Source organism: Achroia grisella, unplaced genomic scaffold, assembly GCF_030625045.1.
Source record: "Achroia grisella isolate CSIRO2021 unplaced genomic scaffold, CSIRO_AGI_Agris_v1 utg778, whole genome shotgun sequence".
Classification (NCBI taxonomy): Eukaryota; Metazoa; Arthropoda; class Insecta; order Lepidoptera; family Pyralidae; genus Achroia; species Achroia grisella.
Genome location: NW_026713018.1, coordinates 37,453 through 62,390, shown reverse-complemented (window position 1 = coordinate 62,390; position 24,938 = coordinate 37,453). Strand labels below are relative to the sequence as shown.

Below are 24,938 nucleotides of genomic sequence, written 5' to 3'. Positions count from 1 at the left end.
TAATACAGTTAGATTTAAAAATTATACGAATAAACAAGCAATAAATAAATATTCACTTACAAAGTAAATATGACAAGAACAGTTTCAAATCTTAGGATTAATAAACAAGATATAAAAACCAAATATACATTAAATTAAACCAAAAATTCAACTATTTCATTTCTTCTTTGATCCTTTGTAGTAATGCGTTCTCTATTAGCTTTTTCCGTTCATCAGCTATCACTTTTTTCTCATTTAATAATTGTTTTCTTTTATGTAGCTTTTCTTCTTTAGTTTTACGATCAGTTTCTTTTTTTGAGTCATATTGCATCCATTGATCAGATATGCCAGCAGAAGGTAGTTTGAGTTTACCTGATGACTCAACTTTAATCCATTTTTTCTTGACTTCAAATTCAACTCAAATATTAATTCATCACCAACATTACGCACAATATTAAATTTATATTAACAAAATATTAGTTAAATTTAGTCAATTTAAATTACTACTTTCATTAATACCAGAATGAGCTTCAGTAACCATATCTAAAGGTTCATTTTATACTATAATTTCATACAGTAATTACCTCAGGAATGGCCGCTTTGTTGAGACTGGGTACTGGTATTTATCAGAGGAGAATATTTATTAGAAGAATGACAATCATTGTTAAGTGTCATGTAATCATTAGTTTTATCATTCGACTTGATTATTAATCAAATTATTTTCTTACTGTTCTGTTCTTTCTCTAAAAATTAAAATTTACCAACGTCACTTCTTTGACAGTTAGTTTATTTATTTCATGAAAACCAACCAATATCAAATTATAAAAATTATACCAAACAATCAAAATTAATAATAACAATATAAAACAAGTCTATAGAATAAAGATATCAAATTCAATAAAAAAAATGTGTCTACCTATAAAAATTATTAATTTAAAAACATCTATAAAAATGTGATATGTAGGTGCTTCGTAAAAATTTTTAATAAAATAAAGTGTTATTAATTTTTTCAGGCAGGTTTTCCACTTAAGTATATGTTTTAATTAACATAAAACAATATTTATCATCCAGCTTATTCATTTTTGAGGTTAGTTTTTTATTTTCATGGAAATTTACAATCTATGTACTTATCTAAATGCAAATTTTTATAAATATAAACTGTTCTAACGTAAATTGCTTTGTTATAATTAATTAACAATTATTAACACGAAATTAACTAAATATTGTCCACTTATTGCTGTTTCATAATTACGGACAACTTAGAAAATCGAATGTGAGGGGGATGTGGAACACTGAATATACTGTTCCATAAATACGGTCTGTTTAGAAATTTTTGCGGCAATTATGAAACACCTAAATAAAAAATAAATACCTTATTAAAGTACTTTAAATTCAATATCAATCAATAGATTATAAGTCAAACTTTTGATTAACATGTTTCAAGTATTTTTGAATCATTGACAAATATTTCAAATTGTTAAAACAAAATGACACCTGTCATTCTCTAACTCTAAAAGACAGTCTTTTTTCATGCAACCTGACACGTGCATTTCACTATTTTTTTTTTCTATACATTTTAAGGTGTTTACCAAAATAAATTAATTTAATCAATAAATAGGTTATTAAAGATCATAAAGATAATATTATAAATACTGAATACGTTAGAAATTATTTGTAATTCAGATTTTTATCACTTGTTTCATAAACTAGTACAATGTTCCATAATATGGCCCTTTACCTTAATGATTTGCAGGGGGAACTGCGTGGAGGTCAACCTGACATTGTACATAGCTAAAAATAGAAATAGAAATAATCTTTATTCAAATAAACTCATTACAAGCACTTTTGAATAGTATATGTTTTGATTCTACCACTCATTCGGAACGCAGATTCATCACAAGAATAATGAGCAAGAAACTTGTGTGTTGCTCTATTGAATAGATGTTTTTTTATATAAATAATTACACAATAACAAGTAAGAGGCAGGAGGAATGGACGAGACTAAGATACTTTATATGAACTCATCTTCCATAAAAATATGATTAAGTATAAAACAATAACGTAGCGCTACATAACATACTTACGTTATGGAAGTATCGGAACAGAGATTAGTATGTAACAGGTTGTAGAGTAACAGAGCGATACGCTTCAATAAAATGGTCGTCACTACACCATGTGCGCTGTAGGCTGTAGCATGGTGCAGGTGACAGTTTCATTAACGTTTCGTTTCACTCTAAAAAGTTGCCGCGATTTACAAATTATTTATTTATTTAAACATGAGTGTACAGTTTGATGTAGTCCTGACTCCCAAACCAGCGTGAGCTGTATATCAGGAGTTAGTTCTTCCCAAAACAAGGATTATAGGTTTAATTTACATGTAGTATGTCTGCATACTTAATTAATATTCTATACAATTTAGCCAGTGTGTGTGTGTGTGTGTGTGTGTGTGTGTATTATGACTTAGTATTTCAGTTGTACCATCATCACCTGCTTCTTCCTTATCCCATTTATTTGTGGTCGTCGTAATATGTTTTCTCTTCCATTCATCTCTGTTCGCAGTCATCTCGTTATTTACTTCATCTTTCACACAGTCCATCCATCTTTTTTTCGGCGTTCCTCTGCCCTTATTATTATGCACATTCATATGTAACACCTTCCTTAGGATATGATCTTCATTCCTACGCATTACATGCCCATACCACGACAGACGATTACTCTTCAACCTCTCCGACACCGGCGCCACTTTCATACTTCCTCTGATGTATTCATTCTTTATCTTATCAGTTGTACCACATTCGTAATATATTAAATCATTAATAACTGTATTATTAACTTGAATTTAAATGTAAAATTATAACTGTCACCCGCACCATGGTAGAGCGCACATGGTGTACACGTCTAAATAACAATGAGCCGGCCCCGAGCGGGGGGCTTCTACCAAACAATCACGCCCCGACGCATTATCACTTTGACAATAGTATCAGTGTAGACTCAGAGTGGTGTAGTTTCAGTTGTGTAACAGCTTTCAGCCGCGACTCATGACTATTTGTTAGCGTCAATTGTATAATACAACCGTTGGTGTGTTTGTTATTTGAACTGTTTACCTGTTACGCTATTTGTTGAGGGTAATATAAATGTGCTGACTGGCTAACGGGCGTGTCATTGGTGAATACAGGGGGTTCTCAAAATGTGGATTATTATTTATATTAGTAACCGGGTCTTAACACGAATAATTTTTATGGCAATTAATGGTATTTACCTCTCTCGACGTTTCGACTAGGTTGCACTATTTGCCATAAAATTATTCGTGTTAAGACCCGGTTAATAATTTAAATAGTGTATTATTATGTCGATCAAGATGGTATATAGTAGAAAACAAAATCACCGACGCTGTCTATTCGCTTATATCTTTTAAATTACGCAACGGATTTTAATGCATCTTCAGCAATAGATAGAGTTATTCAAGAGGAAGGTTTATATGTATACATGCCTGTTATACGAGTAGTATAGAACAAGCCGGGAAATTCAAATAATTGTAATACCTCCATGCGAAGCCGGGACGGGTCGCTAGTATACAATAAGTAGATATTGTGTCAACAAACTGATCTAACGGATATATTCATGGTAAAATGAAATAACCTTAACATACGAAATAAATAAATAAGCGTCAAGATACAGCTTATAAATATTAATAAACGATTGGTTTGAGAGTTTCAATTCTTCTAAAATATGTATGCCAGCATGTGCAAATGATGTATGCTCTTCTACACAATACAAACTAAAAACAACTACTAATATTCTTTATAGAAATGCTAATAATGCTCTTCTACTACTAATGTATACCATATCATTTTTTTTAATACCAGCGACTGTATAATCTCAGCATATTTTTTTTTGTGTATGATAATGGAATGGTGCACCCGCCTGCGCTAACGGTTTACGCTGGCGGGGCACCAGTGAGGATGATAAGATGAACATGAGGTCAGGTCAGTTAGCACATCGTGACAAATTCACCAGGAATTTATCATGATAGTTTTTAGAAGAAACAGCGTGGAGGTCAACCTGAATTGGTACATTGCTAGCAATTCAAAAATCATTTATTCATGTAGGACATTTTAACCGGTTATGAAAGTCAAATTTTTACATTATAATTTTATTTTTTCCTTACCGTCCAGTTCGGTATAGATCGGCAGTCGAGAAACTCAATTGAATTACTTTTTTTTGTAAAACTCAGTTCATTTATATAGGTGTCTATGTCTAACATTAAATGAAAATCCCGTGCATGAACAACTATTGCCATGCAAGCTCGTCATTCAAGTAATCGTTTAGTTATTTAACAGATGTTTTGAATTTATTTAAGGGTAACTCCAATATATCCTTTGGTATCTTATTGTAAATTTTTATACCTATTCCTATAAATCTATACCTATTGACTTTTTCTAAACGTTACTCGGGGACAGTAAGTTTGTCTTTAAATCTAGTATTAATATTATGAATATTGCTGTTGTAAAAAATATTATAAATGTTTGTTGTTATATACAAAGTGTATGTACTTTGTTATATATAGCAGGTAATATGTAATAATAATATAATGTGTGGGTCTGTATGAGCCGTACTTTATCCCCGGCACGCAATTCGATTTCGGCGAGGATCACTGGCTGATTGAAGCACATAATGTTTACATCCATCATCGTAACCTTCGAGCCACCTTCGCACCTAGTCTCCGCCTCTAATGAATACTATTATATGTTAAGTGTACTTATATAATATGTTATTTTATTTTACATATTGTTATTCCGCTGTAAGAATAGGAATCGAGTTTCATCTGAGGTTTAATCGGCTGAATTTTTTTGTTAAATGATTGACAAAACTTGTATTGTTAGCTCAATACATATATATATATATATTGAGCTAACAATTTATATATATATATTTATAATATTATATTGTTTTTATATGACATAAGTCATATTATTATACAATATTTTACGACTATACCGCGGCGTTTTCTTTGCTCGTCGTCTTGGTCTCCATCCTTCACACTACCATATACACCATATTATATATTATTTTATTACTAGTTGTGCCCGTGGTCTTACTCGCGTACTTTGTTGTGTGTGTGTTATTCTGATGTATAAACTACATTATTGTAAAGTTTCATTAAAATCTGTTCAGTAGTTTGGCTTGAAAGAGTAACAAACATCCATCCATACTCATCAAACTTTCTCGTATATATTATATTATTAGTAGGATTACCTGTATATATAGTTAGTCTTTAAGATACATATATATATAATATACGAAACTTTGTTCTAAGGGGTAACTTAAGTTACTTATTTAACCTTCAAAATAATATAAATTTTATATAATTTAATATAAAAAAAAAATCTACGTGGACGAAGTCGCAGTTAATAGCTTGTATAAAATTACTTATTTATATCATATTAGTGTACGATATACAAGTACGTAGTTAGTTTAAAAACATGTTAAAGTACATATTCGTGTGAGTCGTTTAGTATTGAAGCTGTATTTATATATAAATGATAAACAATCATGTTTGTCGTCAGTGTAATAGAGTCGTATTGTTAGGATGAATTAAATATAATAACCTGGCGGTGTACTCAAAGGTGTTCTGCGTATTATTGAGGTGCACGGCTCACTGCCTCCGCGCCGCGCCGTACTATGAAATAATTCAGTTTGCTAATATTGTTTGCCGACGCCGCAGCTGAAAACGAAATATTTCAGGCCATTTTCTTACGAAAACATGTTGAGCGCGCGTCCCCATTATCAGAGGACGGGCCCGTGACGTCGACGTCGCGTCTGGGCTTGCCACTCGTACTTATAAAATCATCATCATCATCTCAGCCTGGAAGACGTCCACTGCTGGACATAGGCCTCCCCCAAAGATCTCCACGACGATCGGTCCTGCGCTGCTCGCATCCAATGCCTTCCAGCGATCTTGACCAGATCGTCGTTCCACCTAGCTGGAGGCCTTCCCACGCTGTGTCTTCCGGTCCGCGGTCGCCACTCGAGGACTTTACTGCCCCAACGGCCATCTGTCCTACGAGCTATGTGCCCTGCCCATTGCCACTTCAGTTTCGCAATTCTTCGGGCTATGTCGGTCACTCTGGTTCTTCTGTGGATCTCATTTCTAATTCGATCACGCAGAGAAACTCCGAACATAGCCCTCTGAGTGACTCTGAGCTTGTTTGTGAGGCCCGTATTTAGCGACCACGTCATCACTGGCAACACACATTGGTCGTAAACCTTCGTCTTGAGACACTGCGGAAATTAAGTTATAATAAAGTATTGTACATATTTCAGGTAGTCGTACTCTATACTTTATGTGAATAAAGTACACGAAAATACGTTATTTCGCGTGATTTGATTTCTTTGGGATTTTGTAAAGTTTAGTCGTATGTATCTTTTCATTAAGTGAAATTCATCGATTGGTGCTGACTGATTTTATTAATTATTTATTTTAATTTAAATATTGACTGTAAAGTTGATGTGCAATTATTTAATAGAGATACTAATTTGATACAATATCTTCTAACTTCTTTATTATTATATTTAAAATATATTTTTAAATATAATAATAAAGAAAGATAAATTATACTTTATTTTGATACTATGTACTTTTTTTCTTACCTATAATAACTAATTTATCTGCAAAAAAAAAAGATGGCAACCCTATTCGCGTGACGCCCCTGCCGGCCACGTGTCAACGCGCAGGGAACTAATCGCTGAATGATATTATCACCGTGTGATGACAGAAGCAGAGTGCAGTCGAACGTGTCATGTTGACAGATGATACAGGACACAGGTTATAAATTTACACACCTTATATAAATACCAGCTGACCCGGCAAACGATGTTTTGCCATATAAATTAAAATCGCTATAAAAAAATAAAGGTTTTGTGATAGAAGTGTTTTTTATGGTGAGTCACCCTATACATCATACAGAGGTATAAAAATTAGTCATAAACCTATTCTCAGACCTACTGAATATACATATAAAATTTCATGAAAATTGGTCAAGCCGTTTCGCGGAATATAAATGCGAAACCTGTGACACGAGAATTTTATATATTAGATATATATACTAGCTGTGCCTGCGGCTTCATCCGAATGGAATAGTGCAAATAAAGATATAATATTTAAATATTTGACCCAAACAAGCAAAAAAAAATTACATCGTTCTTCAGAAATGATGAATTCCTATACAAACTTTCATCACCTATTTTATTTTTATTAAGGGTAATATTTACGTTCTTTGAATGTCACATTTATTTATATTTAATCAGTAACCTCAAACATAAGTATCAAGCTTCTAGCTTTAAAATAACGGTACTTCCATACAATCTTTCATCTCCCCTTTCCAATACTTTACAACCATTATTAGTATTAAAAAGTAGGCTATGTCCATCCTCAGGGTCTAGACTATCTGTGTACCAAATTTCATTTAAATGGGTTCAGTAGTTTTGGCGTGAAAGCGCTACAAACAGATAGACAGAGTTACTTTCGCATTTGAAATATTAGTAAGTATATCTACTACGTACATGTGGGACATACTCGTATCTTCATTGCGATCGCGTTGTGACACGCCGCGCCGCGCCGTAAACGTATATTTGCATGTTCATTTTATTCAGGTAGTTATTGTACTCCATACGTAACTAAGCGAATAAAAAAGGGATTCGTAACGTACCGACCGGGAACACAATGTGTCACCGCTCGGTTTTATGTATTGCATCCATATCACGAGGATATAACACAATTACAACGCTGTGAACAGGACAATTATAAATGAAATCGTATGCCATGCCGTATGGCCAGCGTGTTGTAACTGGCTAATACAAATGTATTTTATATTTTAAAATGGTATTTAAATTTAAATAAATTTTGATTGTACATCTAAATATAACTCAAAGGTAACTGACTGACATAGTGATCTATCAACGCATAGGCCAGATGTTATGACGTAGGCATCTGCTAAGAAAGGATTTTGATTAATTCTACCCCCAAGGAGATAAAATAAGGGATGAAATTTATATGAAACTTTGTCAATTTTAAACCGATCAGGCTGAGACTTTGCGTGCATAAACCTACTATAACGTAGGGGAAGGGGATTGTTAGTAATGGGAACTAATAACCCCCAATGCTAACAATGTACCATGTTAGGTCGACCTCCACGCGGTTCCTCCTGGAAACCATCGTTATAAATTCCTAGTGAATTTGTCACTATGGGCTAATTGACCTGACATCATATTCATCTTATCATCCTCCACTGGTGCCCCGCCAGCGTAAACCGTTAGCGCAGACGGGTGCACCATTTCATTATCATCCACAAAAAAACCTACTATAACGTAGGGAGCCGCAGGTAAAAGCTAGTTCTTTTATAAATACTTTCATTCTGTTCTGTTAATTCAAGATAGATCCCGCGTTTCGGGCAGTATAACCGTGAGGCTGGAATGGCCATGTGTTGGTTGGAGGGTTGTTCTGTTATGTCAATACAATACTAACCGAATATATATTTTCTCCGTAAACCAAATGTTGTTCCTTTTACCTATACAAAAATAAAACCAGAACACAGCGGGACAATACTAAATTGTTAATAATAATAATAACCCTGGACAGTTAACTGGACGCCACCTGGTCCCACGGTAAGCAGAGCTTGTGTTATGAGTACTAGACAACTGATATAAATACTTAGATATATTTTTTACAAATACATACATATTATACATAGAAAACACCCAGACCGAGACAAACCATTATACACATGAATGCAAATTTATACCTTGCGAAGAATCGAACCCGCAAATAGTTAGTAGTTATAGGAAAAAGTGGAATCGAAATGAAGAATTAATGTAAAAAATATGATTCAGTAAATATACGATATCCAATAGTAATTAGTTTCAATACCTCAGTACATAATAATGAATCGAAACATAGAGAAAATTAAACTATTAAAATATATAATACACTGCAATACAATTATACTATACTAGCGACCCATCCCGGCTTCGCATTACATATCTTTGAATTTTTCAGATTGTTTTATACTATATTCCACATATAAACCTTCCTCTTAAATCACTCTACCCATTGCTGAAAACTTTTTTTCGGACTACACAGTTAGATTGGTTATTTCAATAGTCCAAACAGACACTCCAATATTATTTATATGTATAGACTTAGTGATTTGCGCGGTCGTAGCGAGCGTAGTCGCTCGTAGACGCTCGTAGACAACCCGTAGGGCGTCGTAGCGCTGAGCTACGCCACGCTACGAGTATTCGCTGATCGCTTGCAGGTGATTGCACTGTAGAGCTATTCTGTAAGCATCACTTACGAATTCGAAAGCGGAATCCGCGGTGAGATTGTACGTTGGTATTCTGTAAAACTCGATAGCGACTGGAGCGCCACACACACACTCGATAGCGGGATGGAGGTAAAACAGGTACTAGTATTTTTTTTATAAATAGGCAAACTCTATGGCTCAGTAGAAACTTTATATCTGCAAATGTATACGAGTCCGTTGAGTGAAGTGAGTCGATAAAACTCTTACTGAATACCAATTCTGCACTTGTAGTGCAGGCTGCACACTAGTGTTACTATTCGTGTGATATATAGTTCGATCTGGATGTTTTTTATGTTATTGTACATAAAAAACATCCAGATCGAAACAAACAATTGTATGTATTCAAAAAAAAATTAATCTATGTATTTGTATCAGTTGTCGAGTACCCATAACACAAGCTTTAGCTAGCTTAGTTTGGATATAGATCGTTGTATATTGTTTGCTTTACTATTAATAATGGACGGTTCCTCACGTCTTTAATAATTAGTAATCATTTAAACCAAAATGATCGGATGCCTCAATGAAGGAGTTACGTTTTTCTTACATTTGTTTTTAATTTCTAATTCTTTCAATTTTGTAAGTTTTGACTACATACTTATTTCTGTTACAAATATATCTTTATGTTACACACTTCAATAAAACTAATTAAAAAAAAATACATATTTATTTGTTGTTATCAGAATTATGTACAAAAAAGACTTAAACTATACAGACTGACTGACTGACTGTTACTTACTAATAATATCTCGCCTTGAATTGTATACTTAATAAAAAAATGTAATGACACACCGATACCAGGTTTTATAGATTTATTATGGATATATATATTAAAAAAATGGACTCAATAAATACAAACTGTCGTACACACATAAGACTGCTGAATTTATATGAAAAAAAGGTAAGAAAGTTCCAGACAACCGCACGTAGTGCTCGGCGCAGGATGCGAACCAAGTCCGATCGCCCATTAGTTTTACGCCGAGTTTTCCCAGACCGCATGCCCACCGGTGGGTCACGCCGCAGCGAAAGTAAATTTACACGTTGCGAGCGGGCGACCAGCCCAGGGCACTTTAATTGAAACAATTCTTGTTAAATATTGTCTACCTCAAATTATTGTACACTAAAAACATACGGAAAAATAAAATACGTAATTAACAATAAAAAATGCAGGTCCCTAGGTGAGAAATAGATTCTTCAATGCTGTCTTCAACGTGTTATACCGGTCAGGACAACGGGAATTACAATTTTCTATATATTCGTTAAAATTTGATATGTCCTACCTACATACATACATACATACATCGTAACTCTTTGTTAACTACTCTCTCATTCCGCAAGTATTACAATTAAATATATTTACATACTAATTTTATACATTCATGGACATTATTATATAATATCTAAAAGTTAACTGTTCGTTGCATTTAGAATTTAATTATTGTAAATTTACAATTATATGTATTTACTAATATTTACAACAAGCGCATATTTTGTAGAGTTCAACGAAATTATTATTCAACGTTATTGTTGATTCGAGAAATAACACTTCATTCAGTGAGTATAGGACGACACAGTAGAGTCACATTTAGTCATTTGAATATATTATTGTATATTAAACTTGACAATTATTGTTTTCACCAAACCAAAAGCAATTTAAAACATTGCACACAATGCACAAAATTAGAACACACTCATCACTAACTGAGCGAATGAAGGAGCACGATCCAGAGGAAGGCTGACAGTTCAAAGTGGCGAACGTCGAGCGCTTTACTGGAGAGCGCGCTGGCGTGGCACTCGGACTCGTCGGCGTCCAGCGCCAGCAGCGGCTGAGCGACGGCGGCGGCGGAGGGGCGGGCGGCGGCGGCGGCGGCAGCGGAGGGGGGGGCGCGGCACGTGCTGCGCCGCGCCGCCTCCCGCGCGCCCCGCGACCCCCCGCCCACCTCCACCGTCCACCGCCGCAGCCACGCGCCCACCCACGACACCGAGCACCCGCACCGCAGCGGATTCCCCGACACCACCAGCCCACCTGTTGCATACACGATTACACGCTATAGTCCTACAAATCAATTTAACCAGATTATGATTAGATGGCAATAGCGACTGGTTGTTATTGTTCCTTACCTGGCAACAGTCGGGTCGCGAGACGATTCCATCCAGTGAGATTTGGGTAAAGCGTCGCCGGACTAAAAATGCTGAGTCGGTTATTACTGATGTCTAGTGCTAGATGAGGCACGCGCACCAGGGGACGCACCAGTCCCGCTGGCAGCGCGTCGATGCTGGACTCCGTCAGGCGCAGCGCGAGCGCACGCTGCTGTCCCAGCGAGACGAAAGCGTCCCCGGACACTCGCTTTAGTGCCATACCTCTCACTTCGATAGCTCGTAATTTCATTGCTCGCACATCATGAAATTGCTTGTCCAAAATTTTATCCCGCATATGCACTGAAAGTGACTCTACTGCAACAGTGGATGCCATTATATCGGCCAAGGTAACGTCCCCTCGCTCGGTGCTCGTAGGTGACTCGAGTGCTACCGTACGCAGTGAGCACAGTGACAGAAAAGCACGAGGTTCGATAGTCTCGAGATGTCTCAAGTGGTCCATACGTAGGTGTAACAGACGATCGAGTCCGTCGAATGAGCCCCGTGTTATACGAACTATTGGATTATGAGATACATCGAGAGAAGTGAGCTGTCTGAGTGTCGACCACATGGCCGGCTGCAGTGAAGTGAGTCTATTGCGGGCTAGGTTCAATATCCGTAGGTTAGCTAGTCGACGTACGTCGTTTTCACGAAAAGAAAATATATGATTATCACTCAGGTCGAGTTCTGTCAGATTAGCGAGAGGCAGATGTGGAACAGACTTTAATCCGGTAGCGGCGAGACCGAGTCGACGCAAACGCGGCAAATTATGAAACAATTCCTTAAAATTAGTTTTAATCGCGTTAAATGAGAGCTCTAATAGCATCAGACGTGAAAGGCCAGCGAAAGTATTATCCGAGAGTACAGTAAGAGCATTGTTTGCCAGATTCAATTCGTGGAGGAAAGAAATGGCGTGAAACATGGCGACGTCTAGGTATTCTAAATGGTTATGCGCCAGTTCTAAACGCCGCAGAGTAAACCCAACATGTGTGAGCGCACTACTCGGGAATATACTTATCTGATTTTTGCTAAGATTAAGATGTTCCAGCACAGTATTTTTAAAGGAATCTCTGGGTAGCGACCTGAGTTCATTGGCATCAAGGCGTAGGTGCCGTAGTTGCTGCATATTTTGAAATTGTTCCGCCGAGAGTTGTGTCAATTTGTTATAGGACAAGTCGAGCACTTGCAGCGAAACCATTTCGGCAAATGCTTTTTTTTTCACTACAGCTATTTTGTTGTTATTCAAACGCAATACATCCAGTTTCGGTAAAGAGCCGAAACTGAAGTTATCTATATTCGTCAATACATTATATGACAGTACAAGTTGTCTCAGACTCGATCCTAGATAATTGTAAAAATTTTCAGATATACTTTCAATAAAGTTGTGTGATAAATCTAATACAGTAATGTGCACCATGTGGCCACCGCTCAAGTATGATATTCTATTATAACTCACGTTTACTGAGAAGTTAATATCCTCCTTGGATACATTCTCAAAGTATTCGGTGGAAAACTCAGTTAATTTATTCTGTTGCAAGTCTAGCACTTCTAATTTCGGCAAATTGCAAAACGTTCTCTCGGAGACGTACTCGACGACATTTCCAGCTAAAGTTAAATAAACTAAGTTTGGCAGATTTGCAAAACTACGCTCGCTAATGTTGTGCATGCGATTGTAAGACAAGTCTACGCTTCGCAACTCTATTAGACCTGCTAGAAATTCTGAGTTAATTTTACTTACATAATTATACGATAACCTTAACTCCTTCAATATGAAAGAACTATTCGTTTCGATTGCTTCTGTGGGAAATTCTATAATCTTATTAAAATCTAGATCGAGATATTCCAAAGAAGAGAACATTTCTATTTCCCTTGATGATAAGAAGTGAATATTATTGTTATTTAGACTAAGCCAACTCAATTTGTCTATAGGTGTAGTGATGGGGAACTCTCCGCTGAATAGAGTCGATGATAGTTCGAGCACTTCTAGCGTTGTAAGGTTCACAAAAACATCCGCGTCCACGTTGTAAAGGTCGTTGAAACTAAGCACGAGTTCGCGAAGCGGCAAAGTTGCCGGGAATGCACCGGCTTCGAGTTGGGACAATCGGTTGCCCTTCAAGCTAAGCGTCACCAACGCATCTGACCAAGGTCCGAACATATCGCCCGATATTACGGATATTTGGTTGTAGCCGAGGTCCAGATATGCGAGTGTGGCATCCGCCAAATCACTCAAAGCTACCGGGAAGGACGTTAGATAGTTGCTCGTTAATGATAGTGAATGGAGATTAGGCGGTAGACCTGTCATGTCCTCTAAACGATTATATGCCAACGACAAATGCCGCATACGGGTCATTTCCCGTAAATTTGCAGGAAGCGATGTCAGATCATTATGATCCAAGTCCAGTTGCTCCAGATTATGCTTTAACAATGCTATAGTCGATTCCGATACGTATTTAAGTCTATTATAAGACACGGACAGTTTTTCGAGGCGACCACTATCGAGCACGAACGAAGGTATCACCGTGAACTGGTTCAAGTCTAACATCAGTTGCTTTATTTGAATTCTATTTTGAAAATCTAACTGAAACGTGTCATCGAGTTCGTTGTGGCTCAAGTCTAGGGAATCAATTTTGGAGTAGTGTGCGTGACAGGTGCGGTTGAAAGCGGCTCGTAATACGTTGTTACGGAGGTGTAGGTGTTGGAGGCGCGGCAGGCGCTCGAGACTGGCGCACGGCACGTGGGGCAGCAAGTTGTCGGACAAGCGCAGCACGGCGAGAGCGGGCGGCAGCGAGCCGGCCGCCAGCGTCCGCAGGCGGTTCCCGTCCAGGTGGAGCTGCGCCAGCCGACGGAGCTGCGACAACGCGCCGTCGCGTAGCACCACCAGGTGGTTGTTACTGAGAGATAAGCTGCTCAAACACTCTGACAGGAATCCCCAGTCCATCGTCGGGTCTATATCGCTTATGTAGTTGCTGAAATATTGCAGACAACATTAATAAAAACAACATTTTGTATATATTAAATGGCAATGTGCCGTGACATACTTTTGTAAATTAAGCCAATTCAGCACCCGCAGTTCTTGTAAAGCTTCTATTGGTATTTCAGTAAATTCATTGTGTCCTAAATCTAGAGATGCCAGAGTGGCAATCATTGACCTGCGAATGAAAAGATAATGTTTATATATTATGTAGAGTCAGAGATGTGGTGAATGTCATGTTGTTTGGGTGTACGTACGAGAAGGCGCCGGTGTCGAGGTGGTGGAGGCGCGATGCGACCAACACCAGCGTGCGCAGACGGCGGGAGTCGAGCGCCGCCTCCCCGAGCGAGCCCAGCCGCGCCTGCGACACCGACACGTGCCACGTCTCCGCCTCTACACCCAACATATCACCAACAACATACGTGTACTACGCCACTTACGTAAAAAAGTTAATTATGATGATTCTGAAAACATACTCACAGTAATCTTATAAAACACACCAACCATATTCATGCACCACCCACACACAGACACCGTACACTCACACGTACTCACTCACCTTACTCACTCACTCATTCACACTTAGACTTAATTTTTACAATATAATTCGTATTCTGGCTCGTACAGGACAGATCCGGCCTAGTGTAGGAATCAATGCTATTGTGTACATATGAAACAATTTTGATAAATTATTATTATTATTAAGTCCTGTTCGGACATCGTCGTCTCGCCGGACTGGAGTCCGCGAGGGTGGTGGTGCGGGGCGTGCTCGTGGGGGTGCGCATAGCACCGCACCGCACCGCCCGGACTCACTTCTGATCTCACCACCGAATACGACACGCGCGCTCAATATTCCATTTAATTTAAAAGTCCTTAGTGTAGGACCCTACAGTCCAGTCCATATAACAACAATATTCCCTATATTGTTGTTAAGGCGCAATCAATCACGGGGTCTCGTGATTAACCCATCCCACATACTATGAGTACATTACATTAAAAATATAGTTTATATCAATGACACTAAGCATATATGTTATTAATTTGTCTTATGTATCGTATGTAAATATAACACGAAATGTAATAAAAATTGTCGTCCTTTCTGTGTGATCGAGTGTTAATAGAAACATTCCTTTCTCTCAATAAAAAGTAGATGATGATGACAAACTCCAGTACTGACGTGACGCATCACATCTGAGCCCCGCAATCCGTTGTCTAGTACTCACAACACACGGTCTGTTTGTACTATCCTTTTGTTGTTGTGAAAATAAAACAAATATTTTGTACTAATGTAAAGGATCTTGTATTTTCCCTCCAATGATTCAGCTCAGAATGACAAATTTAAAATTACAGTGTTCTGTGTTCTTTTTTAAAGTTATATACTACAATGCAGCAAAATGAGGCTGCATACATTTATAAGTAACAACACCTAACGTCTTAGACACGGCCTGTTTATCTTAGGAACAGACTTGACTAGTATGTCAATTATTGTAGATTATTATTATTGTTATACAGCTATGGTTGAAATGCAATACAACTATAGCAAACTAACTAGTATTCCTCTATATATTCACTGTATATATCAAACTAGTCTATAGTAACGTCCAACAAGTAAGAATTTGAATAAGTTAACTAGTTTTAATATTCATAGATTTATTTTCCAATAGAATACCTTCAGTTAAAAACATGATGATGCTTCATTCATGCTTATAGAAATAGAAATAATCTTTATTCAAATAAACTTAATATAAACACTTTTAAATAGTCACATTTATTTATTTATTCTACCGCTCATTCGGAATGCAGACACAAGAAGAATGAGCATGAAAATTGTGTTGTTGCTCTTTTAAATAAATATTATTTTAATTATATTTACATTAACAAGGATTAGGCATGCGACAATCAACATAGAAACCGCTACCCACTTAATCTCTGTTCAATCAGATAACATTGTCAGCGCTATGAATTTTATGTTAGATATTTTCTACAAAAACATTATTTATATAAATAAATATGTGTACCTGTGTCGGGGAACCTGTGGAACGGTACGTGGTGGCAGTCGAGGTGGTCGCCGCGGCACACGCAGAGCGCGTTGGAGGCGCAGGGCCGCGCGGGCGCCGCCGCCGGCTCCGGGAGCCCCGCCGCCAGCAGCAGCGCCGCCGCCACGTTCAGCACGCGGCCCCCGCACCACCGCCGCATCACGCGCCGCCACTAGCGACCAACACTCATTGGAATTCATGCCCACACGCTGGTACCTGAGTGGTCTCGGACAGTGCGGTTTCAGTGGAGATTCCTCCCACGTTTCATAAAGGTCGGCAACGCGCACGTAACACGTAGCGTTTTTTTTTATGTAATGATTTGTATTGTGTTATTTCTATTTCATATAAATAAAATTGGAGTGTCTGTTTGTAATATTGAAATAACCGTTTTCTACTACATGCATGTGAATATAAATACGGTGCATACCCCAAAATAACTTTTTTTACAATTTTTGTCTGTTCCTGTCTGTTTGTTCCGGCTAATCTCTGAAATGGCTGGACCGATTTTGACGGGATTTTTTTTGGCAGGTGCTGATGTACATAATAAGGAGTAAGTTAGGCTACTTTTATTTTAGAAAAATAAAGTTAAATTCCACGTGGTCGAAATCGCGGGTACAGCTAGTATGTTATAATAATTTATATGGTGCTGTGCTGTGCTGTGCTGTGCTGTGAGCATCGTCATTGTTGTGTTGTGATGTGTGATTGTAATAAATATTATTCTATTCTATTCTATTCTAACCAAGTCAAGGTCATTATTCCACGCGAACGAAGTCGCGGGCACACCTAGTGTGTAATAAAACTATTTATAACGGAATAAATGCTTTAATGGTAAGATGGTAGACAGTGAAGTGACATATTATATAGAATTTGTTTTATATGTTTTTGATTAAAGAATACACAAAATAAACTTTGGATATATTATCAAAAGAGTTTCACAACAGAAATAAGCAGAAAATATATGGCCCTCCTCTAGAGCTGCCTGAGCTACGCTCGTAGCGCTGTAGTACGGCAGCACACGGTACATGGACCACACGGCACAGCCGCCAGAAATTACAATCTTCATTTGTCATATCGCAGAATACCGCGCTTTACTCACGCTGTACCCCAAGTCGTCCCAACTTCGCACGGATGCATTACAAATCTTTGAACTTCTCGGCTTGTTCTATACTATAACACGCATGTATTACATAAACCTTTCTCTTGAATCACTCTATCTTTTGCTGGAAACAACATTAAAATCCGTTGCGTAATTCAATACCGCGAATTAGCGAACAGAGTCGGCGACTTTGTTTATACTATGAGTAAAAATGAATTAATATAGAGAGGTGCTTCTAGAGACGTCTATTATAGCAGAGCACAGTGACAGAAGTAATAATAAAACAATTGTATAACAAAAACTATCATATTTTAAATATGGATAAACGAATATAAAAACTGCCGGTGACTCTCATTGTAGGTCCAACACTATGTGAAGAAAAAAAGTTAATTCATTAATATCAAAACCGCCTACAAACTTATTACAATTATGGACTGTTCAGTTTCTCTAAATCCAGAAAATATCACCAAGATATGTATATATTGTACTTTTGTGACTCTTGAGATATTTGCTATATTTAAAAGAAACATAAAACACTTCAATAGTTAAAATAAATTTTAATGCGATTTTGATGACGAGCGTGCATTCCAATAGTTGTTCATGCACAGGATTTTCATTTAATGTTAGACATAGACACCTATATAAATATACATTGAAAATAAACTGGCTTTAAAAAAATAAGTAATTTAATTGAGTTTCTTGCCAGTTCTTCTCAATTGGATCTATATACTGAACTGGACGGTAGGGAAAAAATTAAAATTATAATGTAAAAATTTGACGTTCATAAGCGGCTAAAATGTCCTACATGAATAAATGATTTTTGAATTTGATGTGTATGAATCTGAGGAAATTATTAAGCTAAGACTCGTAGATATATTGTGAAGTTCTGAAGTTCCACCTCGTGTCACTATACAGACCGCTGCACACTGTCGTTTCCATGTTTCCAGCTACTGCTTTCTCAGTACAAAATAAGTAGTTATATGCGCTCTAAATATATTTATTGTACTTAACGTTATCGTAAAAGTTTACGTTCTAGGCAGCTGACTAAGATTCCCGAGTAATCACTCGCATGCCGTCCCAATTGTATTGGTAACAGTGGCGGTGGTAGCCGCATGCCGTCCGCAGCCACCGTCACCCCGTCACCGAGTTACTGTCCCATTATTTTTCTGTATAATTCTCAAATCTTCGGCGAGGGTCGGTGTTACGAGAAGTGGATTTAGTGTAAGGGTCGGCAGTTAGGCAGGACTCGGCGCCCATATATAATACGCACATTATGCTGCCACTGCGTGTGTGTGCGTCCGTTGCCAGACCTCTGTGCGTTAGTGCACCTGTGTGCGTGTGCGCGTGTGTGCGCAGGTAACAAACGCGTGTAATGAATTATTCATAATGTCCGGGATATACGCGAACTATCGCCTACATTCGCATAATGTTGGTGTCCCACTACACAGCTGCACATAACACAATTATAAATGTTTATACATACATTTATTGTATGGAAATGTTTATGTATTTTTATCAAAATATTTTCGTAACATGCGTGTTCGTTCAAGTAATTTAGTTATAAAATCCAGGCCTGCTGGCTGTAAGGTGCACTAAAACTTATACGCTCCATGTTCGTATCATAAATATATATGGTGCCGTAAACAGTCGAAAGTGAATTAATGGCGGGGCTCAGTACTCTGTACGTTGTGACAATGTAACGTGCACTCGATTGTAATCTTATCTTAATATAATATTATAAACGCGAAAGTTTGTGAGTGTGGAATATGGATGGACCGATGTTTGTTACTCTTTCAAGCCAAAAATTCTTAACGGAATTTGATGAAACTTTACAGTAATTATAGTTCATACATCAGAATAACACACCTTATCATTACATAGTATAAAACAAAGTCGCTGTCGCTGTCTGTCCGTCCCTATGTATGCTAAAATCTTTAAAACTACGCAACGGATTGGAAGCGGTTCTTTTTAGTAGATAGAGTGATTCAAGAGGAAGGTTTATATATATAACACATGTACACCCGTGCGAAGCCGGGGTGACTAGTTATTAATATTATAAATACGAAAGTTTATAAGGTATGTATGTATGTTACTCTTTCACACAAAAACTACTAAACGGATGTTGATGAAACTTTACAGTAATATAGTTTATACATCAGAATAACACATAGGCTATGTTTTATATTGAAATTTACAGCACAGTACAGCTATAATTTAAAAAGATATTATATAAATTGGGTGTAATCTATCTATCTAAATATATTATATATAACTCAAAGGTGACTGACGTAGTGATCTATCAACGCACAGCACAAACCACTGGACGGATCGGGCTGAAATTTGGTACTCAGGTAGATGTTATGATGTAGGCACCCGCTTAGAAAGGATTTTGATTAATTCTACCCCCAAGGGGATAAAATAGGGGATGAAAGTTTGTCAATTTTAAACCGATCGGGCTGAGACTTTGCATGCATAAAGCTACTTTGACGTAGGCATCCGCTAAGAAAGGATTTTGATAAATTCCACCCCTATGGGGATAAATTAACGGGAGCGAAGCCACGGGCAAAAGCTAGTATAATGATAAATGTAAAGTAAGTGTAATGCAGACAAAGATCCGTGGGTGAGGTAGTGAGAGCCTAACATAAAAGTAGCTATGTCCTTGTTGGTGTGTTATCTATCATCTACAAATACGTACATCCCACGTTACATCTACAACTATGAGTGAGTATTGAACAATAACTAACTACGTGTAGGTATTGTAATTACTCAACAATTATTTGTTTCATTGCGAGACAGTACTCAAAGGAGTGTAATTATTATTTTGATCAAGTTTTGTCGTTCGTATTATAAAGTTGATCCTGGGTCCCTCACTAATACCTGGCTTGTCATTATGAATACTAAATAACTTGTTATTGTCTTCTTCAAATTAGATACAAACGTGTGTGTTTCGGACAGCTACCACTACTACAGGTACATACTATCACCTCACCACTGTAGCGTTATGTTATATGTTGTGATGAGGTGTCACTACATAATATATTATTTATTGTGGTATGTAGGTAGTGAGTAGTGAGTATACAGCTGTAATAATTGTACTATTTATTGTACACTAGCTGTACTCGCGACTTCGTCCGCGTGGAAATTGTCTAAAATAAAAGTAGCCTAAGTTACTCCTTATTACATCAGCTAATTGCCAATAAAAATCCAGTCAAAATCGGTCCAGCCATTTCAGAGATTAGCCGCAACAAACAGACAGACAGACAAAAAATGTTATTTTAGTTTATGTACCGTATTTATATTAATATGCATGTAGTAAAAAACGATTATTTCAATATTACAAACAGACACTCCAATTTTATTTATATGTATAGATTAGTAAGTTTATTGGTGTGTTCGCGTTCATTCGACACGGAGTCGAGACGTAGACTGATTTTACATTGAACTTATATATAATATATAGCAGTAGATACATAAACTAATGGAAGGGTCTCAAGTGTTGAGAGAAATATTACAAGTGTAGACACAACATGATATAATCGGAATTAAATTTAATAAACGAAAAAATATACGAACGAACTACGAATATGTACCTATGAAGTAAAGCTACGATATTGTAGCAAACAGGTATGTATTCCTCTTTACGACCATACAACACTATTATCTTTTACAACTTATAAGGAATAAATATGGACAAAAAAATTTAATCTTTCAAAGTATTTTAATGAGTAATTTTTGTTTAGTAATATTTGATATAATATAAGTCATTCAATTGAGTTTTCTTCTCAATTGGATCTATATACTGAACTGAATGGTACGGAAAATAATATATTATAAAAAATTAGACGTTCATAAGCGGCTAAAATGTCTACTTGAATAAATGATTTTTGAATTTGAATAAGATTTCGAATTAATATTTAATGTATTAAATAAATCTTAAAAAATCATATATGGCAATGTATATAAAAAAAAAGATTTATATACATTGCCATATATGAGTTTTTTACAATTTATATCTCAATATAAATTGTTTTTAAGAGGTAAAAATTTTTTTATTTCTTTCGCAATTACAGTAATTGTTCTATTTTGCAGATAAATATGAGTTTAAATTTTAGTTTTAATCGGCCATAGAATAGAATAGAATATCATTTAATTAAAACTTAATATAAGCACTTTTAAATTATTATTTAAATTTGATTTGAAATGCATATCTGAGCAGTGTAGACAAGACATCAAATATGTCGTTTGTTCGTTCACTACCAACTATATGTAGAGACAGCTCATACAGGCAGCTCGAAAAGTAATTTTAGAACAAAATAAACAGTACGGGCTCGGATTATTGGAACATAATTATAATATACGAGCGAGCTTAGAATGTTACCTGAATAGAAACTATTATATGTAGACGGCAACCACGATTACGACAAGTAACAAAAGACGCCATTGTTTCGTATATCTACGTGATATCATAATTATCGTAATTTAACATATAGTCGTTTATAAACGCTGTTTATTTGACGGTGAAATATAAAAATATATACATTGTACAAAGTACAATACTGTACAGTGGGACACGGAAAATCTATACAAATAAATATATGTAATTAAAATATGTAGGGGTTGTTCCCTTGTACACTTGTTGATTATGATAATTGATAATGTACGGGGATGACAAATAAAGAGATACGTCCCGTAGTGACCGCTCGATGTTACACACTGATTTATTGTATAGTAATAATATATTATATATGCTGCGTAAGTGATAGTTTATAAGAATATGTTTATTATAGTACGGTGTTCCTTACAAAGTGTCTGTTTGTAATTTCAAATTAACTCCATATGTTTATTAAAAAAATGTTGTCTGTCTATTTGTTCTTGCTAATCTCTGAAGCGGCTGGACTTATTTTGACAGGACTTTCACTCGCTGATAGCTAATGTTATAAGGAGTAACTCAGGCTATTATTTTAGAAATTTTGTTTATTTTAAATAAATGAAAAGTCAAAGGAATTCTACGTGAACGAAGTCGCGGGTAACAACTAATTAATAATATAACCCCGCATACAGGCGGACCATGACGAGTTGTTGTGCAAGTGTAGGTACATAGATAAATATCTATAGTTTTATTCAAAACTGGCATTGACTACGTATCCCAACAAATTTACACTCCTTTTTAATGTACATAGTCTGATAAAAAAAAAGTAGTTAGGTTTAATAACAATGTTAAAAAACCGACTAATGAAATCAATTGATCATACGTTGATTTAACAGTTACTTACATAGTAGTCATTATAGAATGCAGGTTACTTAAGAAACTTAAGAAAAATTGAATGATTGAATGATTACCAAACTGTATCTTGTATGCATAAGTTGTAAACTTGAAGACTGCAAAATATTGTTAATGTTATTCTATTGTATGTTACAATAATTTTTACAATTTAATTTAATTTTTTTGTACGCTATGCGATGTACTTCATATTAATCAAGTTATATATAAATAACTTAATCTTTTATATGTACGAGTAATCTATAATTCTAACTAAATATATTGCAGCTAATAGAAAATTCGGTGTATTTTATTATTTTTATATAATTTCTCATTTACAATAGATCTTCTTAATAAACACATATTTTTAAATAGCTCTACTCTGCCATACGCAGTGATGTGTACACGTTTACTTTTTAACCGGCGTGTAAGTACAATATTTAACTTACATGTACAAACGAGTAACTCTGTCCGTACTTATTGTATAGGATATAGGAGCACTCGGTCACTGTTCGCGTGCGAGCACTCGTGTCTCGTCACAGTAGAGGGGTCCGCGGCCGCCTCTCGACCACCGCTCGCTCGCCGGCCGGAGGCGGACTGCCGCCGACTGCCGCCGACTGTCGTCGTGTCGCCGCGGTACTCCACAACCGCCGCCGCCCGTCACTTGCACCGTCGCCGTCGCCGTTAGGGTTACCACCCGTACTTCATAATAAAATATTGTACGTTATTTCAGGTAGTTGTACCTCTATACATTATGTGAATAATAAAGTACAAGGAAATACTTTATTTCACATGATTTGATTTGAAAAGTTTAGTCCTATGTATCTTTTCATTAAGCGAAATTTATTTCCGATTGGTGCTGGCTGAATCGATGTTATTCGTTAGGTATTTATTTTAATTTAAATATAGACTGTAAAGATGTGAGACACTAATCTTATACATTACTTTATATAATATACTAAACGAATAGTAATAATTGATAGTGTATAATACTTTGTATCAAACAACCTGCAAAAAAATATGTTTTTAAATATAATAATAAATAAAAATAAATTGTACTTGATACTATATACATTTTTATTACCTATATAATAACCAACGTATTTTAACTGCAAACAAAAGGTGGCAACCCTAGTCGCCGCGCCGTCCTAGTAGCGCAGTGATCTAGTCACTGCGAGTAACGAGCGAACGTAAGTACATAACGATAATCATTTGTAAAGACTTCGCAAAGTTTTTTAAGAGGAGTGTCCATGCAATTAAATTACTTGTTACCTACATCGTTTCTTTAGTATTTTAATATTCTTTTTTGGATTATTAAAACGAGAGAGCTGAGATAGGTCCTTTTTATGGTGAAAATCGAGTTTTTTCAGTTGCACGTCATTTTGTATAGCTGTTAATCACAATTATCAATTGTAAAACTTAAACTTGAAATTAGTTAACATCATGAGACATCTTTCCGAATGAGCGGTAGATTAAAAGAATGATAAAACTATGACTATTCAAATGTGCTTAAATCACAGACAACATAATATTACATAGCTTAAATTAAGTTTATTTGAACAAATTCATTTCAATTCAAAATTGTAATTCATTCGAGTTCTGAATACACAGCTAAATTGCACGCTGCACAATTGCAATTGTAAAGTAGTGCTTGAATATAAATATTTCAAACAAATGAGAATTGTTATTCAAAACTGATCAATTTAAATCGGTTTGATTTAAATTGATCAGATCTGAATCAATTTCAATCAAACCGATTTAAATCGATCAGTTCTGAAAACATTGGATACTAATATTGCGTCGAAGCCAACAATGTCGGCTGTATAACTTTATACGTTTGTGCTCAACAGCTCGTAAACTAGCTGCAGAAAGCGCCTGATATTGTAGTAATAGCAAATAATAAACACGAACCAAGAGCAGAGAGCTGCCGACGGCAGCCTGCCTACCTAATATAATCAACAAACCACTTCGGCGAAAATTGTCCGCATTCTGTATGGAAATTTTATATGAAATTTAGAGCAGAGTCGCGTTGAATTGAACATCACTCACCACCATCTTGAGAGCAGTACACCGATGCGACCGTAAAACTATTCATACAACC

At 36.3% G+C, this 24,938-nt stretch overlaps 1 protein-coding gene across 1 annotated transcript; it reads right to left on the bottom strand.

The window, feature by feature from the left end:
* Positions 1 to 10,370: 10,370 nt before the first annotated feature.
* Positions 10,371 to 23,420, bottom strand: LOC131850619 (chaoptin-like). The gene is made up of 6 exons (XM_059200914.1): positions 23,287 to 23,420; positions 16,464 to 16,653; positions 14,703 to 14,838; positions 14,513 to 14,623; positions 11,460 to 14,440; positions 10,371 to 11,364 (listed from the first exon to the last, which is right to left on the bottom strand). The coding sequence occupies exons 2-6, from the start codon at positions 16,639 to 16,641 to the stop codon at positions 11,036 to 11,038; spliced, it is 3,735 nt and encodes a 1,244-aa protein (XP_059056897.1). The 5' UTR covers positions 16,642 to 16,653; positions 23,287 to 23,420; the 3' UTR covers positions 10,371 to 11,035.
* Between the last annotated feature and the right edge of the window lie 1,518 nt (positions 23,421 to 24,938).

Excerpts from the sequence above, each read along its gene's own strand:
- LOC131850619 (XM_059200914.1), bottom strand. The coding sequence starts at position 16,641 with ATGCGGCGGTGGTGCGGGGGCCGCGTGCTGAACGTGGCGGCGGCGCTG. Across the intron at positions 14,441-14,512 it reads AATTGGCTTAATTTACAAAA|CAACTACATAAGCGATATAG; the intron begins GTATGTCACGGC and ends GCAATATTTCAG. Across the intron at positions 11,365-11,459 it reads CGCGACCCGACTGTTGCCAG|GTGGGCTGGTGGTGTCGGGG; the intron begins GTAAGGAACAAT and ends TGTATGCAACAG.